The 23460-nt window shown below is 42.0% G+C and overlaps 1 protein-coding gene across 1 annotated transcript in view; it reads left to right on the forward strand.

Moving 5' to 3' along the window:
• The first annotated feature begins 4363 nt into the window (after window positions 1-4363).
• fat2 (FAT atypical cadherin 2) overlaps window positions 4364-23460 on the forward strand; it is a 36259-nt gene continuing 17162 nt past the window's right edge. Inside the window, exons 1-12 of the mRNA XM_030766262.1 lie at window positions 4364-7631; window positions 8346-8657; window positions 10808-10866; window positions 11327-11638; window positions 11803-12013; window positions 14997-15136; window positions 15613-15888; window positions 16272-16482; window positions 16811-20857; window positions 21187-21383; window positions 21780-21933; window positions 22556-22789. Of these exons, the coding sequence (XP_030622122.1) occupies window positions 4376-7631; window positions 8346-8657; window positions 10808-10866; window positions 11327-11638; window positions 11803-12013; window positions 14997-15136; window positions 15613-15888; window positions 16272-16482; window positions 16811-20857; window positions 21187-21383; window positions 21780-21933; window positions 22556-22789 (9409 nt within the window). The 5' untranslated portion in view covers window positions 4364-4375. The remainder of the gene's footprint in view (window positions 7632-8345; window positions 8658-10807; window positions 10867-11326; window positions 11639-11802; window positions 12014-14996; window positions 15137-15612; window positions 15889-16271; window positions 16483-16810; window positions 20858-21186; window positions 21384-21779; window positions 21934-22555; window positions 22790-23460) is intronic.

The following is a 23460-nucleotide window of genomic DNA, read 5'->3' on the forward strand; positions in this document are numbered from 1 at the left end:
GAGAGAGAGAGAGAGAGAGAGAGAGAGATAGAGAGAAAGAGAGAACTAGAGAGAGAGAGAGAGAGAGAGAGAGAGAGAGAGAGAGAGAGAGAGACTGAGTGAGAAAAAGATAGAGAGAAAGAATTAGAGAGAGAGAGAGAATTAGTGTGTGTGTGAGAAAGGGAGAGAGAGAGAGAGAGAGAGAGAGAGAGAATTAGTGAGAGAGAGAAGAAAAAAAACAAAAGAAAAACAGCCCAAACAGCCCACAATCTGTGCTCCTGTGCCTTACTTGTTGGGGGAGGGAGGGAGAAAGGGAGGGCCGGTGTCAGTGGGATAGGGAGGGTGTGGAAGAGCGTCCTGAGGGAAAAAGGTATCTTACCAGTATTTCAACTGACGACTCAACAGCTAAAGCCAAGTTACCCGGAGCTGACGCTGAGTTTGCTGAGTTACAGTACTCCATGTAAAACACATAATGGAAGGAGAGGAAGCGACACCGGTGTCGTGTTGGAATGTTTAAGCGCAGAAAGTTTGAAGACGCGAGAGGAAAAAAGTTCAGGGAAGATTTATCCAACGGGAACCCAGGTAAGTCTAAAGTTCTGAGCATTTCTTGGTGGCTAAGTGTCTGCAAAGCTCTTTCACTTTGGTTAGTCTACATGCCGTGGTAGACATGAGCAACAGGCTCACAGCCGTGTCAGTTATGTCAGTGGTCTCAATCAGGGTTTTTTTTTTTTGCTTTAATTTCTGTTGCTAACTTTTGCAGACAGGTTGTTTCAGATTGTGGGATAAATTTTGGCATAAGGGAAATTAGTCTTAAAAAGACGTGCTTGCAAACTAACAGAAAAAAAAAAAAAGAATTTCATTTGACGTGCCCTCAGATAACCCTCCAGTCATTCTCTCCACTCCTCACCGTTTCTCTCCGTTTCAAAACTCAGTTCTTTAACGCACCACGTGTTTTGTTCCTTACATTTTTGTGTAGTCATCAGAAAGGCGCCGATGTGAGGAGGGAGTGAACTCTGGCTTCGCAGAGAGGCGCATTAAGATTTTTAGGGGCCACAGGAAGGCGACCCTCTATAAAAGTGCGTTGAGCCCACTAAATTGGAATTAAGCCATTTCTCCTAGGAGTCCATTCTTGAGACCCCTCCCAGTAATTTGGGTAATTGCCTCTGCCTCCAGCACTGGGTGTGGGAATTAATAAGCCTGCTGCAGTTTTACATGTTCATTAAAAGTCAAAGGTCAGTTCAGAGAGCAACGAGATGACTAAAAAACAGATAATTTACTATCAGCAGTAATTTAGAAGTATTTTACTTATTTGTCTAAAGATTAAGAAAGACTGGCGTGCGTGAAAAAAAAAAAATTAACATTCTATTGTGGTAGAGAGATGGTTGTGTGTGCACTTAATTAAATACATTGATCATTAGACACGACTGCACAGTGGGAATCTCATCTGTCTCACCCGGAAACTGTAACTGTTAACACTTCCAGAACATACAGAAGGGCAGTGTCATTCTTCCGAACACAGTCTGTCTTAGCAAACATCTTGAGTGTGCAGACTTGTATTTTCTGAATGACTCACGTTTAGGAGAACAAGTTGACTCACAGTTCAGAGCCACAAATCTTTTTGCTTTTCCTTCCTTATCTCTGCACCTTGAGCATTCTGCCCCCTAAAGAATTAAGACGAAACCATCAGCTGTGTGGGTGTCCTCCCGATGCCAGCAAACGGATTTAGAAAGAGTTTTTTTTTACTTGTTCACCTGATCCTCAGAAAGACTGAGATGGTGAAATTAATATTTGAACAAAACAGTGGTTTCGGTGGGAAAAATTAAAGTTGAGAAATTGAAATGGCTTGGAGGAGTGAGATGGAATTGTACCTTCTGAATATTCTGTTAAACGTTAAAGAAGTTCTCTCTCCTTCAGTGCTGATCATTACGATGTTTTCTTTTCATATTTTCATAGTTTCACACAGATTACAAGATTGCAGATCAGATTTTTTTTTTTCTGTAAGTGCCAATTTCGTCAAATGCTTGTGGTGTGAGAGATAATATTGAAACATGATCTTAGAGTCCTTGCCGCCTGGCTGAGCAAGTGGCTACAGGTAGCAGATCATGTTGACCTCAGGGCATGAACACATAACACATCCTATTGCTAACACACAAGTCACTGCCTGATGGGAATTTCACAACCGTAACTAGCTGTCTGAGTTCCATATGGATTGGCCTTTAAATTACCCTCATTTCTGCCGAAACCAAATTAATGTAGGTCGTTCTAATGGGGCTTTGAACTCAGATTAGAAGATTAGAAGAAGTTTCAGGGCCAGATGTGGGGGGGGGGGGTAAAGAATTTCAAACAGAAGTATAAACATACACACAGCATATAAACAACATTTAGGCAACTGTATTAAATTAAAGGGGGAGTGTGTGTGGCGGGTGGGGGTGTTCATCCTATATGAGAAAGTACTTGATGAACACACACACTAACACTATATGACCCAACATATAGTTGTTTTCTCTCTCTCTCTCTCTCTCTCTCTGCTTGTAAGAGCAAGCAATTAGCAAGTTGCTGAATGCTAACAGTACCTGGCTAAATAACCAGCTAAGTGGTTTCTGTGTAGCTGAATTATCAGCCATCATTGATAGTTAAATAGTTGCACATGTCCAAACTAGAATTCCTTTGTTGACATATCCACATTACTGAGCAAGCAATGCACTCAGAATGGTTGATTTCTTTTTTACCTTGATTTCAAGGTAAAATGTTAGCTACAAATACTAAGTAGGATGCTTCCCAACAGTGAAGGCATTCATTCCAAACTACGTCCTTTTTCTTAGGTGCATATTTAATTAATAATGTTGATTTATGTCATTGGTTGAGGACAAAAAGAAACCGGAGAAATCAAGAACAAACAAGCCATTGTGATGGAGCTTGGCCTAGATTATTGACTTAGAGTGGCTTTCAGTAGAAAAAAAATATACAGAATATGAGTTGGATGTTGTTCAGAAAATGTTTTTCTCTTTTTTCCCCCCTTCATATCTGACCTCACAGTCCACAGAACATACCCTGAACAATACAAACCACTAAACAAAGAATGCAAACAGTCAAATAAAGAAATAGCACCCCCCCCCCCCACACACACACACACACACTTCCACTGTGTTGAGCAGCGGATGCTAGCTGTCAGAATATTAACACTTGGCTACAGAGCCCAGTGGCCTGTTTCAAAGGTGTTTGAGGGTTGGAGTGCAAAAAGTGTGAAAAGGTTAGTGATGTGGTGAATCTTTCCTTTCAGTATTTTTAATGCATTATAGCTCAAACCTGGCACTGGCTTGTATATGTAAATCTTTTGATATGAATTACAGCAGTCAGGTGAATTAAGAAAAAAAACCCCTACAGTTTATGGTTTAATTCTATGTTTCTTATCACATATAGATTATCACATGTAGATTACTGTTGATGGATTACCCCCTCGTTAAATAATTAATCCGCCTGCCTGCAAAGGAGGTTTGTAAAGAGGAGAAGGCGCATTGAAAATGAGTTGAAGTAGAACATAATGGCTAGAAAAAGAGATTTTGTTCAGATAATCGATCCACACAGAGGGCTAAGGGCTGTTTAGATTGTGTTTAATGGAGGCAGACTAAAGCATTTTCCTGTGGTAAATTTCTATACACACTCTTAAGTGATCTTTTTATGGCTTTTGTCTCAAAGGAGAAGACCTGACAAAACACGACATAGTACTTGTTTTTCATGTCCTGACAATACACACTTTTTTTTTTTTTTAAAACAGCATGTCTATAAAATTAATATTAAAAAAAATAAAATAACCAAATAAAAAGCAGAAGTGAATATTAAAGATAAGCATTAATTAATTTTCCAGAGGAAAAATTTGTTTGTTATGCCCCTTAGCGACAAAGAGACCTCTTTTGATGAAACAGAACTTCAGTGGCTTTGAAATAGTATTACAACCATGAGTGATCCCAGGTAAAACCTGTAAATTGTTGTTGTGTGAAAATGTGGCACCTGTCTAAAATAGCTTTGAGGCTCTTTTCAAGCTCAAACAATGTAATGCTGCTTTTGTCAAGGCATGTTGGAACAGGAGACAAAATACCTTACTGTGGGCTTTCACTTGATGAGACAGACAAGTACAGAGGTGTGTGTGTGTGTGTGTGTGTGTACGTACGTGGGTGTGTGGTCACAACGAACCACACTTTGAACAGTGGGGCTATTGTGAGTGAGTAGCCTTGTCAAAAAATCTTCAGAAGTAGTATTAATATATTATGTTTTAATAACAGGTCATGGTTTGTATTTTTAAAAAAAAACCCAAAACAAGCAAAAACAATGAAAGAAACGTGTGTTTTTCCTCCCTCCTCTAACTAGGTCTAAGGGTCCATGTGGAGACGGCGTGACGATGGCCTTCAAAGACTGGGCCACACTGCTCACTGTCACGGCAGTCTTAATACAGTTATCGAGAAGTCAGACGAGCCTGGTAAAGGACAGCTCTCTGCTCAGGTTCACCCATCATTTATATAATGCTAGCATCAATGAGAACTCTCCGCCCAGGACCTACGTGGAAAGCCCCATTCGAATGGGTATCGTAGTAACAGATCCTTTCTGGGAGATCAAGTACAAAATTGTCGCCGGAGATGACGACGAACTTTTTAAAGCAGAAGAGGTCTCTTTGGGAGACTTCTGTTTTCTGCGCATAAAAACACGAAGCAGCAATTCCGCTCTGCTTAACAGAGAGGTGCGGGACGCCTACACTCTCACCGTCGAGGCCAAGGAGAGCACTTATGAATATCAAGCGAGAACAAAAGTATCGATTCAGGTGCTGGATACGAACGACCTGAAACCGCTTTTCTATCCTGCCTCTTACAATGTGGTAATCAAGGAAGATACGCCGCTGAAATCAAGCGTTGTGAAAGTTAGCGCGACGGACGCAGACATTGGCAGCAACGCTGAGTTTTATTATTCTTTCACAACCACATCTCACCCATTTGCTGTAGACCCTTTTACTGGGATTGTCACCCTTGTCAAAAAGCTCAATGCCGGTCAGAGAGACAGGTATGACCTCACGGTTTTGGCAGAGGACAGGACAAAGAAAATATCTGGAGTGCAGAAATTTGGCAATGTTGCGAGAGTCGCCATTACGGTTCAGAAAATAACTGAAAACATTTCTCTTGCCAACCACATCAGATTCATGGCACCTCAAACAGACGATGAGGGAATTACCGTGAATGTCATTGTGGAGCCTCAGGCAAAGCGAAACCTTGCCACTTTGAGTATTGTTGAAGAGGATCAGCTGAAGTGTTTTGAGATTATACCATCCAGTTTGCAGGGTAGTGACTTTCAAGTGGTCTCCACAAAAAGGATTAACTGGTCACAAAACCCATTTGGATTAAATATCTCGCTTCAAGCGAAAGAGAGAGGCAATATCCCCTTGCTAACCCCAATAAAGAATATCCATATTCCCTCACCCCAAACTGCACCACTGACATTCTTGAAAGAAATATATCACGTTGCCCTTAGTGAATTTTCCCCTCTTAAAAGTTACGTAGTCCGAGTATCAGTGCATCCAACTCTCTCAAATGTCACTTACCAAATCAGTGCTAACTCTGACAGTGATAAATTCAAAATTAATGGCAAGACAGGCGTAATCGTGACCTCAGAGTACCTCGATTTTGAAAAGAGATCTCATTACGAGTTTGATGTGGTTGCAAATCACGGGGAAGCCGTGACACACGTCATAGTTGACGTCGTCGATGAAAACGACAGCATCCCTAAATTCACTTCAGCTTCTTACCAGGCCACGCTACCAGAAAACGTGCCTATAGGAACGAGCATCTTAGCAGTCAGTGCCATAGACTTGGACATGGGAAACAATGGTTTTGTGACTTATGCGATTGCCAATACTGCTCCAGTGCCTTTCGCCATAGATCCATTCACTGGGGTTATTTCCACCTCAGAGGAGTTTGACTATGAGCTCATGAAAAGGCATTATCACCTCAGAATTTGGGCCTCTGATAGTGGCAGCCCCTTCAGCCACGTGAGCGAGTGTGCCGTCACCGTCACCATGTCTAACATAAATGACAACGTGCCTTTATTTGAGACGGCAGCGTGCAATGCGTCCATACCGCGAGACTTCGCTGCAGGCGAAACCATTGTGGAGATGACGGCCATCGATCTGGATGAGCTGGAGCAGATCCGATACAGCATTGTGTCGGGGAACGATCACGGGCTGTTTGAGATTGACCCCGTCTCTGGCAACATCACGCTGGCCAGACCCATCCCTGTAGACTTTGCTGAGACAGGAAGTCCTTCCTATGTGCTGAAAATAACAGCAACAGATGGAAAATATAGCTCTGACCCTACCACTGTTACCATTCATGTCACAGACAAGGACAAAACAGCCACTACTCATTGCAAAGAAATAGGAGTTTTAAAACAATTGACAGAAAAACTAATTGAATCTATGAAGCCAGTACTGAGCATCCAAGAAGAGGACCTGATCTCTGATATTCATATCATAAATCGCCACTCCCCTAAGTTTTCGCTTGGCATTCCAAGTTCCATCGATGTCAAGGAAGACTTTCCTCTAAATTCAACTATAATGCACTTTAAAGCCACTGATATTGACTCTGGGTTCAATGGGAAGCTAATCTATGCTATCTCAAGTGGGAATGAAGATGGATGTTTCACTATTGACATCAACACAGGGGAACTCAAGATTGTTTGTACATTAGACAGGGAGGTTAAGGAGTTTTACATTTTGAATATAACGGTCAGTGATTTAGGCACTCCCCAGTATTCTGCATGGAAATTCATAGCTATTAATGTTTTGGATGTAAATGACAATGCACCATTATTTGAGCAGCCAAGGTACGTGCTGACCATTCCTGAGAGCGCAGAAGCTGAAACGAGCATCTTTCAAGTGCACGCGATGGACTTTGACAAAGATGACAATGGGGCCGTCAAATATTCCCTTTTGACGTTCACCGATTTGTTTAGGATCGACGAAATCACTGGAGAGGTGAAAGTGACTGGCCGTTTGGACAGGGAGACCCAACCCAGATACAACTTAAAGATTGAAGCCAGAGATCAAGCAAAAGAAGACCCACAGCTCTTGTCAATGACAGAACTGGTGGTTGCCTTGGAGGACATTAATGATAATCCTCCCAAGTTTGTACCCAAGGTCTACAAGATAAAAGTCCCTGAAGATATTCCTTCAGGAACAGTTTTGCTGTGGGTTGAAAGCTATGACTTGGACCTTGGCAGTGGAGGACTGGTAAGCTACAACCTGAAGAACAGCGAGAATGGTGTCTTTCTCTTGGATTCGTCCACAGGCTTATTGACGCTGGGGAAAGAACTAGACTTTGAGAGGAAACAGTTTTATAACCTTACCGTTCGTGCTGTGGACCACGGTCAGCCCAGATCCTTGTCGTCCTCTTGCTTTGTAGAAGTGGAGGTTCTGGACGTGAATGAAAATCTGAACCGTCCAGTCTTTACCTCGTTTGTGCACAGTGCTCATGTGATGGAGGATGCTGAAGTAGGCACTTCAGTCTTGACTCTCACAGCGGTTGACAAGGACGCAGGGAGAGACGGAGTGGTCCGATACCGTATTCACGACGGCACGGGACTCGGAATCTTCACCATCGACGAGGAAACAGGTAAACGAGAAATTCCATACTGATTAATGCTAAGTTCTGTGCACAGCTGAAGTTACTCTGCAACTTCTGTAGAATGCGCATCTGGGAGTTCATAGTTTCATTAAACACCCACATTTCACAGCAGATTTTAAAGAGCTTTCTAATGTGATGAAAAAAAGCCAGTAAAATGCCTTCTGGGTTTGTTTCTCTTCTGTCATACAAGCCTTTTACATGCATGTGTATATATATATATATATATATATACACACATATATATATATATTTCATGACTTAAACAGACCATGTTCATGTCAGACAAATCAATAAAACACAGCTTTCAAAGTCACAGTGTCGGGTTTCAGACATGGCTGAAATCCAGTAACCCTCTGTGTGGAACACCACCGATTCATATTACTTGGGTACATTTTTGTTTCTTACCCTAATAATGGTACACCACACGTCTAACCCCTGACTGTGTAGGACCACAGCACCATCCCAAGATGTGCAAAGATAAAAGTTATATCTTCTGAAAATTAAATTTAATCCTAGTGAAACCTCATCACTTGGGAGAATGCTACCCCTTAACGTAAAATTTTTAATACTTTTAAACTATGACACATTTCAACCAATAAGTCCCTTAATTTAGCCATACCTAAATGTGAATTCAGCACTTTAATGTTTTCAGTGTACCTGTTTGTTGTATTAACGAACAAATCACTGTTATTTTTGTTTCAGGTGTAATTCGAACCGCAGACGTTTTGGATCGTGAGGCTGTACCTCACTACTGGCTGACTGTTTATGTTACGGATTTGGGCACTGTGCCCCTGGAGTCCTGGACAGATGTGTATATTGAAGTGCTTGATGTCAATGACAATCCTCCAGAATTGTCCCAGCCTGTCTACTTTGCCTCTGTCCAAGAAAATGCGCCCAAGGACAAATCTGTTTTGCATGTGGCTGCCACAGACGTGGACAAGGCCTCTGAAGGGAAATTAACCTTCCAGATTCAAGAATCTCAGCGCACCTATTTCGACATCAACTCCAGGACAGGTACAAATAATCCTCTACCCAGTGCGTCTTTTGAAAACACTCCGTGGGACATTCGTTTTTAAACTGACAGTAATGCGCTACACTCTGGTGAAAAAAAAAATAGTATTAATAAAATGGGGTATGTGTGCACGTAATAGGCTTTTTGTTGTTACACATGTTTTAAGGATATTTATGCAGCCATAAAACTGTACAAGCTATTACATCTTTTGGTCTGCTGAACTGGAATAATGCAACCAGTATTTAAAGTTTGATCAACATGTTTGAACACAGCCTGGGAGTGATTCAGGTGTGTAACCATAAGGATAAGTTGCACAGCCAAATTTTCAGTGAGACGCTGTGAAATATTTCTAGTCCTTTCAAATTATAGATATGGGCGCGGTGAATTTTCTAATGAGACCCTTGAAACACATGCAAACACCCCCCCCCCCCTTTCCAAACCATATGTCATCTGTGGCCTTTGTACAAAATTGATCTTAACTTGATCTTTTGAAACGTAGCATTGAAAATTAGCGTGGTATTAACACGAGTCACAAGCTTGTGCTTGTCCGTTCTCGGCTTGTCTTCTCATTGTTGATTCTTGAACTCCACCCCACACTTAAGACATATAAAGAAAAGCAGTCTTGTTAGAGTACATTATGTAAAAGCTCTGTGAGATGGTTAATTCCAACAAAAACACCCTCGAAATCTAACAATGTTCTTTCTGTGGAAGTCTTATATCTTGATGATTAAAGAGTAAAAAAAAAAAAAAGGGCTTAATGTGGAGTTTACATCCGAAAAAGTTTTTTTGAACGTTAATATACTTACATACAAATGTTCAAAAAACACACACACACACACACACACACTCCCTACTTTGTATAACGTTGGCCAGATAGTTTAGAATAGTTTAGAAAACTGTACATCATATGGACGTCCAATGCATGAGGATCAAGGAGAATATTAAATGAAAGAAAGAAAGAAAAAAAAAATCCAACAAATTAGAGAGAAGTATGCAAAGCCAAACTCAAAAAAAAAAAAAAAAAGACTAACAGCGGCAAAAATAGTTTTTTTTTTCTTTTATTACCTATTCGTTTTGATCTCTTCCCTGTAGTTCTTTCTCGCTGTGTCAGACCAAGAGTGAGCTGACTCAGAGATAGAGAGCTGTGTGACTAAGCTAACAACTTTAACGGCTTAGAGATTCAAGAAAGGACCTGATTTATTGTCCGAGAACAATGCGCTGATTTTAACTTTGTTAAAAAAAAAATACATTAAAAGAAGAATTAGCTTAGTGTGTATTGGGGATTTAATGAAACATCACGCACTCTTGAGTGAATACTGAGGGACTTTTGTGATGTCATGGCCTGGGCACGGTTTGAAATGTCTGTTGTGTGTTTCGTGCGCCGTGTGAGACTGGGTTCACTCTCGGGGTCCTTGGCCCAGGTGCATGCTAACGATAGAAACACACTTTCTACAATGTCTTTAGTGAGAGAAAGAAAAATCACCTGCCTAAATAGTGGTGATCGTTAAAACCCAGCAGGGTTCGCTTTGAGTGCTGTAAACACTGAAAGACCCTGAGGGTATCTGTTTTCCTGCGTGACCCAGCAACTGCAATGACACCCTATCCTGTTTATTGCAGATGTGGTAAACCAGTGCAGCTTGTCCAGACTACTTGTGTTAACCTTGTTGTCTGCAGCTCCTTTTAAAAAAAACAAACAAAAAAAAAAACTCTTCGTCATGCACGGTTGAAAAAAAAAAAAAAAGAAAGAAAAAAAAAGAAGGACCAATTACTGCTAAACCGGTTATGTGGATTTAATACACAGCATTTTGCTGGTTGTCTGCAGTGTGGTGGCTCTCAAAATCTGCTTCATTTTCAGGCTCTTTCACGACAATTAGTGGATTAATTAGGGGATTTAGAGAGAGCGCAGGCCACTTGGTTTGGTAAAGAGAGCGTGGCAGGGTTGGTGAGGAGAAGCTGTATCCACCACAGCCCAAAGGTTTCCCAAAGGGTTACACCAGTGTAAACTGACTAAATAAACACGGTTAAAAAAGCAAACTGGTGGTAAGGGAGAGTGAAAAAGACAACCCTGGGGCATTCTAACAGGTGTACCATTTATTTGAAAACCATACCATTGATCAACATGTCCACACCCCACCCCCCTCTGTTTACTTAGGTGTGATCCGAACCCTCTCTCCCCTGGACCGGGAACAAAAAGCGGAGCACATTATTGAAGTGAGTTAACTTGCTCTACATCTCATTAATTAGGTCATAAAGCCGCAGGTCTCTGCCTTTTGTCCACACTAGGGTTTTTTTTTTTTGGTGAGCACAGTCAAGCAGCAGATCTGGCAGATTTTTTTTAAACTTGACAGAAAAAAACTGAACACGACACACACACACACATACAGACACAGTATATACATCCTATGTGTATATACACATATAGTCTTACACACACACACACACACACACACATATATAGTGTGTGTGTGTGTATAAGGAAATAAGTGTATAATACCGAAAATAAGGTAATATATATATGGCATTTTTTCAGATTTACTTATGCAACAAGTCTTGAGAGAACATGTATCTATTACACTAAACCAGTATCCACTTTTTCACTCTACATGGTTAAAATACATTAGATATGATACATTGTGGCTCTCTCTCTCTTTCTCTCTCTCTCATGCCTCAGGTGATAGTGTCTGATAACGGTGCTCCTGCCCTACGCTCCACTGCCACCGTGGTCATCCAGGTCCTGGACAAGAATGATAACAGCCCTCAGTTCAGCCATAAACTCTTCCAGGTCAAGCTGGCCGAACAGCACGACACAGACCAACCTCAGGACGTTTACAGGATGGTCGCCCGTGACGATGACGAAGGTCCAAATGGCATGATAACATACAGCCTGGAAGACAGTTTGGAGGGAAGGTTTGACATTGATCCAACCACCGGAGTGGTGACCTCGAGAGGAGACTTTGGAGCGGGAAACTACAGTATCCTAACGGTAACGCACGTGGGGGTTTCACACCGACTTCCCGAAAACTTGAACACGTTTTCATAAGCCTCTCTCTTATTATTATGGACCACAAATTAAAAAATTCGCCTCATGTCTCATTGGAGAATCATCGTTTTTGTTTTTGTTTTTCATAATCCCTCGTTATCCCACAGGTTGAAGCAACAGATGACGGTAATCCTGCCAGGACGTCCAAAGCTCGGCTTCACATTGAGTGGCTGCCCAAGCCCCCGCCCAGTTCTGACACGCTGGCCTTTGATGAGGCCCATTTCACCTTCGCTGTCATGGAAACGGATCCTGTCACTCAATTGGTCGGGATTATCAGTACAGAGATCACCCAGGGTCCTCTGTGGTTTGACATCATAGGTGAGCGATGTTCTAAAACCTCTGCTTACCACAACCCCCCTACCCCCCCACTCCCCCCAACCCTGGGGCTGTAGGGTGCCCAGGAAACCTGTCAGAAATCTACCTCACTGTCAGTTCAGAGGGGATTTTTTTGTTTAGTTTTTTAGGGTTTTTTTTTTTGGCATTCATGGTCGTATGCTGTCAGGTTTGCATAATAACGTTTGTTATGTGTTGACACATTGTTACAGTTTGTCTGTTGTCAGTTGTTTTTTTTGTTTTGTTTTCTTTTCTTTTCTGTTTTCCTTTCTGAAAACATTTAATAGGAAAGCGTTAATTGCTTCCTCTGCATTCATTATGTTTGAAGCAAAACAAACAAAGACATTACAATTTCGTGTGGAACGAAAATGAGACAATTCAATTTTTGGAAAAAAAACAAACAAACAAAAAGCTAAAATCCCAAAAAACAAGATTTTATTTACATATCACATATGTATCATTTCCCAAGTCGTTGATTAAAGACCTGAGTACAGATGTGCTTATCACCTTTTTAGAGTGGATGCTTATAGAAAAGATGGTTAAAGCCCAGCACAGTGTTCACCGAAGCCAACACCATGCTCCTTTCATTCCACAGCTGGTCTGTTCGCTGTAGGTTTCCTCAGACAGATATGGATCTTTTCCAGGGGGGAAATATACTATAGACTCATTTCCTCAGCCTCCTGACCGCTGCAGCCAGGGGGAGGGGGGGAGGGGGCAGGCCTGTCTTTACTGATCAGCCATCAGTCTCCCTCAGCTTCACGCACACAGTACAGTTTAAGAGATAGGCCCCCCCCCTCTGGTTAAGTACTGAACCTGACCTTCACCCCCCCCCCCTTTTTTTTTTTTTTTTTTGAAAAATGGGGGCTGGTGACAATGATTCGTTGAGGATATTTCAGAAGAAGGATGAGAAAATGAATAGCCATTGTCAAAGATCACCCATTTACTGCATCATGAAAGCTTGGGGTGTGGACATTGTGTGTATGTGGTTTGTTGTTGCGTGTTATGCTGTTTATACACATATGGAATGATAGCATGTATTGTTTATAAGTTGTATTTTCAGACTCAGGGCTTTTAGTCCTAACAAAGGGAACAGTTCTTCCAATTAAGCGGTTATTGTGCTGCACATATATGCAAATGAGAATACATCTATTTCAAACGTGTGCATTCATGGCGTCTTGGAATTTTTCTCGTTTCATTATCTTATATAATAACATTTATTTAGTGTGGTGCGTAGCGGAGACTTTTATCGAGAATGAAATAGTTTGCATACAGTATCGCGTAGCCAGAATGTTCCGGACATGAGACACCAGTTCCGTGACAATGCTAAATTCGCAGCTAACTGCAGCTAATGCAAAGGCTATGTGTTTGAACAACATGCAAGATATACAAAATCATAAAGCAAATAAACATTTAAGTATAGCAAATACAGATGCACAGGAGGAGTAGTGCATGGCGAGCTCACTGTAGAACAGAAGACGTGATACGTATAGGTCTAAATTGAGGTGTATTTGAAAAAAAAAAAAGATGAGTTTTTAAGGTGTGCCAAAATGCAGTTAGTAACTGGACAACCATGACTGATGTTGGGTGTTCGTTCCGCCCTTGGGTTGCACAAACACCAAAACATCAGGATTTAGCCTCATGATCCTTAGCTGTACAAAGGGGCATAACAACAGGTCATCCCAAGGTTACAGATCTGAGTGGCTACAGGGGTGTGTGCTCCTTAACTATGACTTGGCAATAATTTGGAGTGGTATTTTCGTTAGCGTAGAAACGCTACCGAAGGTACGGCTGGTTGAGACTGAGTTTGTGTTACAGGATTTCGAGTAAAATCCTTTCATTTCATGTTGTGTGCTGTCAAAAGGCTGATATCTTAGTTTCACTGAAATTTCCATGGATATTCTCTTTTGTGGGTCATTGGATGCTGTCAACTAATTTAAGCGCTCTTCAAATCAGATCTCACTGTCTTTGTTCCCTGATCAGTTTGGGACTGTTGCAAAGTGTGCAAAGTGTGTGTTATCTTTCCCGCTTGATAAATCTGTTTTAAATGGATTATAAGCAAGTGCAGAAAAGAGACTTTCTAATGAACCTTTGCCTCTTAAAGTCTCTCAAAGCCTCGATCAATATTAGTAATTTCAGCAGTGGCCATAGCATGTTTGTTTTGTGGTTAATTAAAAAACAACAACAACAACAACAAAACAATCTAACAATCTACAAAACCACATACTTGGGGAGTATTAACTCCCATAAATGAGGGTATATTAACACATTGGGAGGGAGGGGGGGGCGGCAAAATTGAAAGTCCAACATAGAAAACACAGCCTGTTACAAGTGAAACTGGTGACTTCAAAAGGTGGATTTCTTAATAAACACCATCTGCCAAAGCAAGCATGAGTTTACCCCCACTGACTGAGACGTCTGTTCCGAGTGTGCTCCTGCCAAATGTTTCCCCTTAAACAATTGTGTTGTTCTATGGTGTACTTCTACTCAGAAGGAGCCCTTTCAGCTGACCTTGTTTTTTCTTTTCTTTTTTTTTTTTTTTGTCATAAACACACAAACCCGGAAGGCTCTCAGGGCTTCAACTCAAACTTTTTTTTTTGCTTTTGTTGTAAGGATGTCAGGATGGCTCCATACTCACTAAAGAGGATGACAGATTGGGCTGTATCATACTTTCAGCAGGACAGTCTCAGTCTTTTGTTTTTGCGGTTTTTACCTCTTCTTTGAGTATCACCCTTAGTTCGTTTTGGACAAAACATAGGCGTATTTGTTTGCTGTCTGCCCAGGCTGTTTTTCAGTTCTTTTCATTACAACTTGCTCTCTGACTGTCGCTGCATTGCATACCGTTCACTCAACCTTCTCCTAATACATGGGGGTCCAAACAGAACTCATCCGACAGGCTCCGACAGAAGCACCAGCGAAAGACGTTGTTGTTATTGTAGACTGTGACCAGTTGCTGGTGTTTTTCTCACAGGTGGCGATGAAGACAAAGATTTTTACATTGAGAAGAACACAGGAAGTATTGGGATAGCAAGGCCCTTGGATGCAGGCAAACGGTCCAATTACAATCTTACGGTCAGAGTTACTGATGGATCTCAGGTGATCACAACACAGGTAAGATCACAGGGCTTCACCTCAGGTTTCAAAACACACTCATAATCCAGTCGCAGTATCTGTACTCTTAAAATAGAAGATAATCAATCATAGACTGTTAAGCTCATTCAAATGTTTGACCTCATTCAATGAATTTTTCCAGCAGTATGGAAATATTTCGCTGTATGCAAAGCAGGGCAAGATGTTTGTTTGAACTGAAGAATTCAACCTTTGTGTGTGTGTGTGTGTGTATGTGTGTGTGCGTGTATGTGTGTATGCACGTTTGCGTGTGTGTGTGTGTGTGTGTGTGTGTGTGCGCGTGTGCGTTTTTGTGTGTGTGTATGTGCGTGTGTGTGTGTGTCTGTCTGTCTGTCTGTCTGTCTATCCGTTTTCTGAAACGTTGAAGCTGAGATCAAAGTAAAAAAATCTATGGTAAACTGAGACTTCTGAAGGTAAACAGAGATACATTTTGTATGTGCATGTGCTTCAACTGACAGGCCTACATTCGGGTGCTGGACATGAACGAACATCGTCCCATGTTTCTGAAGAGTCTCTATGAGGTCAGGGTTCCAGAGGATACTGCCCCATGGAAGGAGATCCTGCAAATCAGTGCCCAAGATGCAGACACCAACAGCAGACTGGTCTATTCTATCCACAGTAGCCTTCACCCAGAGAGCATCAATCACTTTCACATCGACCCCAAGAGTGGCATACTCGTCCTGACAGAACAGTTGGACTTTGAGACCATTTCAAGGCACAAGCTTGTTGTGATGGTGAAGTGTCAATTCTCATTCATGCTATCAATACAGGGGAACAAGCTCATGGCTAAAATAACAAAACTATTTTTTAAATATTATGTTGTGGAAAATAATAACAATAATAATAATAATAAAAAAACACAACAGCTCAGGGCAACTTACTGAGCAGCCTTTTAGGAGGAAATGTTATTTGTGAATTTGCTTTAAAAAAGTGGTTAGTAAGCTGCCTTGTATTTTTAAGCCATCTTAACCGTGCATTAAAGTTTACACTTTCATTGGCAATGTACGAAGAATGTTTATTGGATTAAAAACCAGCATATCATCAGTTATCATGACTAAATTAGATTCGCTGTGATCAAGATCCATATGTTAATGAATCCCGTCTTCTCTCTCTATAGGTCAGAGATCAGGAGATCCCAATAAAAAAGAACTACGTTAGGGCTATTATCCATGTGGAGGACTGCAATGACCACACTCCAACCTTTATGAGCACTCGCTATGAGGGCACTATCAGTAACCTTGCCCCTGCTGGAGCCGAGGTGCTCCGAGTCAAAGCACTTGATAAGGACAAAGGCAGCAATGCTGAGATTGTCTATTCATTTCATTCAGGTAAGAGATAAGCTTTCAGCCAACAGCTACAGGATTATTTGAAATGGTGAGGGAAGAGCACAAGACTGACAGCAAACTGCTATGGGCAAGCAAGGCCATCAGTTAGGGAATTGTTTGATTGTTATGAATTTATTACTTGTATATTGCAGAACGAAACACCAAACAAAACAATGATAACTCTATATAAATTAATGATAACACCACATAATTCACCATGTAATTTATCAATAATTTGATGGTTACATTGCGTCATACAAATGTTTAAAATGTGTATTTAATTTGTAATGATAGCAGATAAAGATAAACTTTTTTGTTTTTGGCCTTGCAGGCAACGCAGATGGAGTTTTTGACATTGACCAGGAGACAGGCACTATAAGCGTAGTGAAGCCTTTGGACCACTTTGTTCAGGAGCAGTACCATCTCACAGTAAAAGCGACCGACCAGGGTTTCCCACAGCGTAGTGACCTGTGTCCAATCTACATCCACGTGAAGCTCTCCGATCAGACACCGCCCAAATTCTCCTCCGAGGAGTACTTCACAGAGATAAGTGAAGCTAGCCCGCTTAGCTCACCTGTTATTTCTGTATCCGCCAGCTGCCCATCTGCTGTGCATTACAGGATCAAAGACGGAGACCCGAATGGGACTTTCCATATAAATTCCAACTCTGGGCTGATCTCTATCCAAAAGGCACTCAATTTCGAAGAGTGCCTCTCTTATCGTCTGCAAGTAAGAGCCACCTCCACCACTGGAGCCTCAGTGGATGCTGTGGTGTATGTTTATGTCATTGACGAAAACGACAACCCCCCTCTTTTTGTCAAAGAGAAATATTACGGACAGATTAGCGAGTCCGCACACGTAAACAGCATGGTAATGGGGGACAGCAACACGCCCCTTGTGATCAGGGCCACAGACGCAGACAAAGACTCCAACGCTCTTTTGGTCTTTCAAATTCTTGAGCCTGAGGCACAGAAGGTGTTCAGAATAGACCCGAGCATGGGCACAATCTCTCTGATATCTACAATTGACTTTGAAGCCACTCCTGAGTTTCATTTCACTGTCCAAGTGCACGACTCCGGGGAGCCACCTCTTAGCGCTGCAAAGCCAGCCACAGTAACCATTCGTGTCCTAGATTTCAATGACAGCCCTCCCAAATTTAACATGTCTGTCTATGAGGGTTCCATCAATTTCCCTATTTTCAGGGACATGAAAGTCATCCAGGTATCAGCCTATGACCCAGATTCAACTGTATCGTATAGTATAATCGATGGTAATTCAGATAATGCCTTTGATATACGCTCCTCAACTGGGACAATCTTGGTGAACGACACGTCTCATTTTCAAACAAATTATCAGCTAAAAATTATGGCCTACGACGGTTTATACAAAGACACCGCTCTGGTGAAAATTAATGTCACCAATGTAACAGAGAGCAGTCTGAAATTTGAGGAGAGGCCACATGCACCCATAGTTTTAGAAAACACTCCGATTGTGAAAACTCTGGCTGTTATGAGAGCTACAGGTAATTATTTGAATGAGCCATTAATATATACTGTTTTGCACCCAGATGATAAATTTTCCATCATTGAGACTTCAGGAGTCTTGCAGACCACTGGCGTGCCTTTTGACAGAGAGGAGCAGGATGAGTATGATGTAACGGTGGAGGTGCGAGACACGAGGAGTCCTCCACGTAGAGCCGTTACGAACGTGAAGGTCTATATAGATGACGTAAACGACAACGCACCTTCTTTCTCGAATTTGCCCCATTCGCTAATGATCTCAGAGGAAACTGAACCGGGGGATGTACTCTTCCAAGTGGTGGCGACGGACAAGGACACTGGCGAAAATGGATCAGTAATATATTTGCTTGAGGAAGACTTTGACCTCTTTAGGATAGACCCATATCTAGGCGACGTGTCCCTTAACAGACCTCTAGACTTTGAATCGATGAATAAATACACTCTTAGAGTGTTGGCCACAGATGAGGGAGAGCCTCGTTTATCGAATGTGGCGGAACTCTACGTACAGGTTAGAAACCGGTCTCACCCGATATTTCAGAGTTTGTTTTACCCTTTGAAATTACCTGAAAACATTGCTCCCTTCACAACCATCCTGCATGTGCAGGCAAGAAACCCAGAGGGATATCGCATCATTTACAATCTCGAAGAGGAGAACGCTTCCAAGAACTTCCACATCGACTTTAGAACAGGAATCTTAAGCGTCACCGACTCTTTAGACTATGAGACTCAAACAAAACACCTGTTGACTGTCCGTGCCACGGATTCAGTGACGGGATCTTTCTCCGAGGCAAAAGTAGAGATAGAGATAGAGGATGTTAATGATAATCCTCCTGTCTTTCAGAAGCACACTTACACAGTACAGATACCAGAAGGCTTGCCAACAGCCACATCAGTAATCCAGATTCTGGCCACTGACGGAGACTCTGGAAGTAATGGAGATGTATCCTATCAAATACTAGGCACGGGGAAAAACGAAACGGACTTTTTTGAAATCGACCCTCTCACCGGACTTTTAGTAACATCACAAGTCCTGGACTATGAGACTATCCAACAGTTCCAACTGAAAGTCAGAGCCACAGACAATGGCGTGCCAGCTCTCAGCAGTGAAGCTCATATTGTTGTGAATGTCACCGATATCAACGACAACCCCCCGAATTTCAACAAGGACCAGTATCAAGCCTCAGTTGATGAAATGGCCACATGCGGTCACATAGTCGTCAAAGTTCAGGCTTCCGATCCCGACAGTACAGATGATCTCCAGTATAAAATACTCACAGGAAATGAAGGGAGGTATTTTGCTATCAATGAGTCGTCTGGCCTTATCTCTTTCTCCAACACTTGCAAGAGGAATGTGGATCCGTTTTATAACCTCACAGTGGCCGTATCTGACGGGGTGTTTCAAAAGACAGCTCCAGTTAACATTGACATGACTAATGGTAACAAGCACAGTCCTTATTTTAACCAAGACATTTATGAGGCTGAACTGGCCGAGAACGCAGAGCCGGGAACCCGCGTGATCCGACTGGCTGCTATTGACCCTGATGATGGGCCGTATGGTAGCGTGGACTACACCATTATTAACAAGCTCGCGGATGAAAAATTCTCCATTGACAACAAAGGGCAAATTGTGACTTCTCAGTCTTTGGACCGGGAAAACCCGTTACAAAGAGTGATTGCCATCAAGGTTATGGCCAAGGACGGTGGGGGCAGAGTTGCTTTTTGCACAGTAAAGATCATTTTGACTGATGAGAATGACAATGTCCCTCAGTTCAAAGCCTCCGAGTACCAGGTTTCCATTCAGTCCACTGTAAATAAAGGTTCCCCAGTTATTCAGATAATGGCTTATGATGCAGATGATGGCAAAAATGCAGATGTGACCTACACAGTGGATGAGGCAGAAGAAGTGACTGAGGACGTTATCGAAATCAACCCGTTCACCGGCATAGTCAGCGTGAAAGAGAGCCTTGAAGGTTTGGAGAATAAGATCTTCAGGTTCAAGGTGCAAGCTCGAGATGGGAACATTCCGTTTCACAACTCAACAGTGCCTGTGCAGGTCAAAGTGGTCCCGCCAGAAGTACCCCTGCCCAGGTTTACAGAACCACTGTACACATTCTCGGCTTCTGAAGACATACCTCTGGGATACGAGATTGGAACGGTTAAGGCTGATGCGGATATGCCGTTGATATATAGCTTGGTGGATGGCAATACAGTGGAGAGTAACAAAGACAAAGTGTTTGCTGTGGACAGGGAAAGTGGCACCTTAGTTGTGCAGAAGAGCATAGATCATGAGAAAACCAAGTGGTATCAGATTGACGTTATTGCCCAAGGCAATCATAACGGTACCAAAGTAGCTTCTTTGGTGTCGGTGAACATCCAAGTCCAAGATGTGAATGATAATCAACCCGTGTTCGATGCCGATCCGTACCAGGCCTTTTTGGCAGAAAACATGCCGGCTGGAACCACGGTCATCCAAGTAACTGCAAACGATCCTGACACGGACACCAACGGACAGGTAACGTATAGGCTAGAACCGGAACGGGATGATGTCAGCGACCTCTTCACCATCGACCCTGACACTGGTTGGATCACTACGCTGAAAGAGACCGACTGCGAGACCAATCAGTCTTATAGGTTCTATGTTGTGGCAAACGATCACGGTGGCAAAGTCAAGCTTTCCTCGTCTGCTCTCGTCGAGGTGACCATCAACGATGAGAATGACAATCCGCCACAGTTCACAGAGGAACTGTACCAAGGATCCATCATGGAGAACAGCAAGCCCGGCGAGGTCATTGTCACTTTGACCACCGTCGACAAGGATGTGTCCACTGACAACAGACAAGTCACATCATACATAATGGGTATGACACATTTCTCATTTACTCCTGTTGCAGGTGTTCAGTGGTGGCACCTATGCTATACCAAACTAAAGCTGGACCCCTTTCTTATCGGTTTGACTTAATCGTGGACTGTTGAAAACAGATAGTTTTGCCTCAAGATGAAAATAGGCAAAATCTGTGTCTATGTAATATATACATATAATATTTAATATGACGCACTTAACATGCTTGCATATCTATTTATGCCATGCACAGTTAAAGGAATAAAATGATGGTGAAGTTTTAAATTGGAGACTTGTTGTGGTCTCTTTCCTTTTTTTTCTTTTCCCTTTTTTTTTTTTTTTTTAAAGATGGGGATCCACTGGACCAGTTTTCCATTGTGCAAACAGGGGAGGAGTGGAAGTTGACCGTTGAAGGTTCTCTTGACAGAGAAGCAAAAGACAAACACACCCTCAAGATAATAGCCACAGATGGAAGATTTCAAGCCTCTGCCACTGTGGAGGTCCATGTCCTTGACATCAATGACAACAGTCCTCTTTGTGAACAAGTAAGAAGTGCTCTCATTGTAAAGAATACACAGTCTGACTTATCTGGCTGAAGATCTCTTCCATATATACTTTTTTAAAATCAATTTGGTGTAAACCTACAACCAAAAACCTTTGTTGCTGAACCGTGGGGTCGTTATCTAACATATAGATAATAAAGCACATAACACATAAAACATAGCACACAGTTTAATAAAACAATGTAAATTTTCCTGAACAAGTGGAAATAGTAACAACAACAACAACAGTAATAATAATACTGCCAATATGAGAATAGAACAGAGGAAACAAGAGGAAAAAAAACTTGTAAAAGTTTTTTTTTTAGACTTTACTTCATTGTCCTCGTTTAAATGTTTTTGTTTTCCTTTTTCTTTTTCCAATCTAACTTTTTTTTCCAGGTGATTTACACTGAAGCTGTTATGGAGAATTCCCCGTCGGGCTTGTTCATTTTAAAAGTGTCAGCCTCTGACCCCGACATTGGCACCAATGGACAAGTGTCATTCACCCTTCACGGTCCCAATGCAGACAAGTTCCATCTCAACCAGAAAACTGGTAACTCAAAGTGCATATTTGCTTTTGGGATAGGGGTTGTGGGTGGTGGAAGTGTATGGACGAGGTGACACTGACTATTTGCTGAAGACGTTTAAGATGGCATCTACATTCTTTTCCCCACTCATTCTTGGTGGTAAGCTTGAGGCCAAACAAGACAAGAGACCCACTCAGAGATACCCTCACCTCTAGAATATCTAGTTTCATCAATCATATTTTATTGTTTTTATTATCTCTTGTCTGAGCGGTTCCATATGAATCAGGGACATTCATATCTGAACTATGTCCTATCAGATTACTGATAAGACATGTTTGAGGGAGCTCAAGATTTCTGTGAACAAATAAAAAAGGATTGTACTTAGAAATGTAGATGCTTTGTTGTACCCTTCCTTAGAAGGTGACCTGTCACTGTGAATTTCCTTCATTTCTACATCTCCATGAAAACACTAACTTTTTTATCTTTTTGCTCGATCACTCTAAATATACCATCTGACTTCTTTTATCAACGACATGTTTTAAAATGTTCCCGTAGGGTCTAGTAAAGCAATTCAGATTCCTCTGTGCCCACATGGCATTAAAGTAAAACCTATAACATTGCATTCCTACGTTTTTGTGGTCTGAACAGGGGAGTTGTTCACTCTCGGCATTTTGGACCGTGAGAAGGAGTCGGAATATGACTTGGTTGTCAAGGCGACTGACGGAGGAGGGCGATCCTGTCAGGCAGATGTTGTGCTTATGATACAGGACATGAATGACAACCCTCCCAGGTTCACCACCAATCACTACGAAGTCACCGTGTTTGACAACACCACTGTTAGGACACCCATTGCTGTCATCTACGCAAAAGACCCAGACACTGGTAAGTAAGGTTTTCCTGTCTGACTTCAGGGTAACACAGTAACAATAGGCTGCATTCCTCATTTTCAGTCAAGAACATGTCGTGACACTGTGATATGCCTGCCTGTCTTAATGTCCTTGTCGAGAAGCTTGTCTCTGGTATCAGTGATACTGTGTGCTGAGGTCCAAGAAACCATCTGTGTACAAAGGGGCCGTTCTGAAAGACAGTCATTCTTTCTTCCCTTGCACAGTATAGGAGTGCGTTGAAGCGGAGGTGTATGTGTTTGGCCTGGGATTAAAATCAGATCATGTTGACATCATTTTGGGAGGGCCAAGCCACTCCTTTGGATGTGTGGGAACATGTACCGTACTGTATTTTCGCTCTAAGCCTTTTCACTCTGTTTTGATTCTTCGTCGTCTTCCCTCGTAAACCTGTATGTTCTGAGATAAAAAAAAAAAAAAAAAAGATTCTGAGGGAAAAAAAGAAAGAACGAAAGAAAGAGAGAAAGAAAGGAGGAATAAGAACCCAAAACTTTTTGTTCCAGCTAAGCAGTTGAGATTAGAACATGGAACCCTACTCACACATGACAGTCAACCACTGCTTTCTTTCGCCTATCACAGCTTCATAATTGCCCACAAATGAAAACAAATTTAATAGCCCTTTCACTTTCCCTAGTACTCAGTTGAAGCTGT

Source organism: Chanos chanos, chromosome 2 (assembly GCF_902362185.1).
Source record: "Chanos chanos chromosome 2, fChaCha1.1, whole genome shotgun sequence".
NCBI lineage: Eukaryota > Metazoa > Chordata > Actinopteri > Gonorynchiformes > Chanidae > Chanos > Chanos chanos.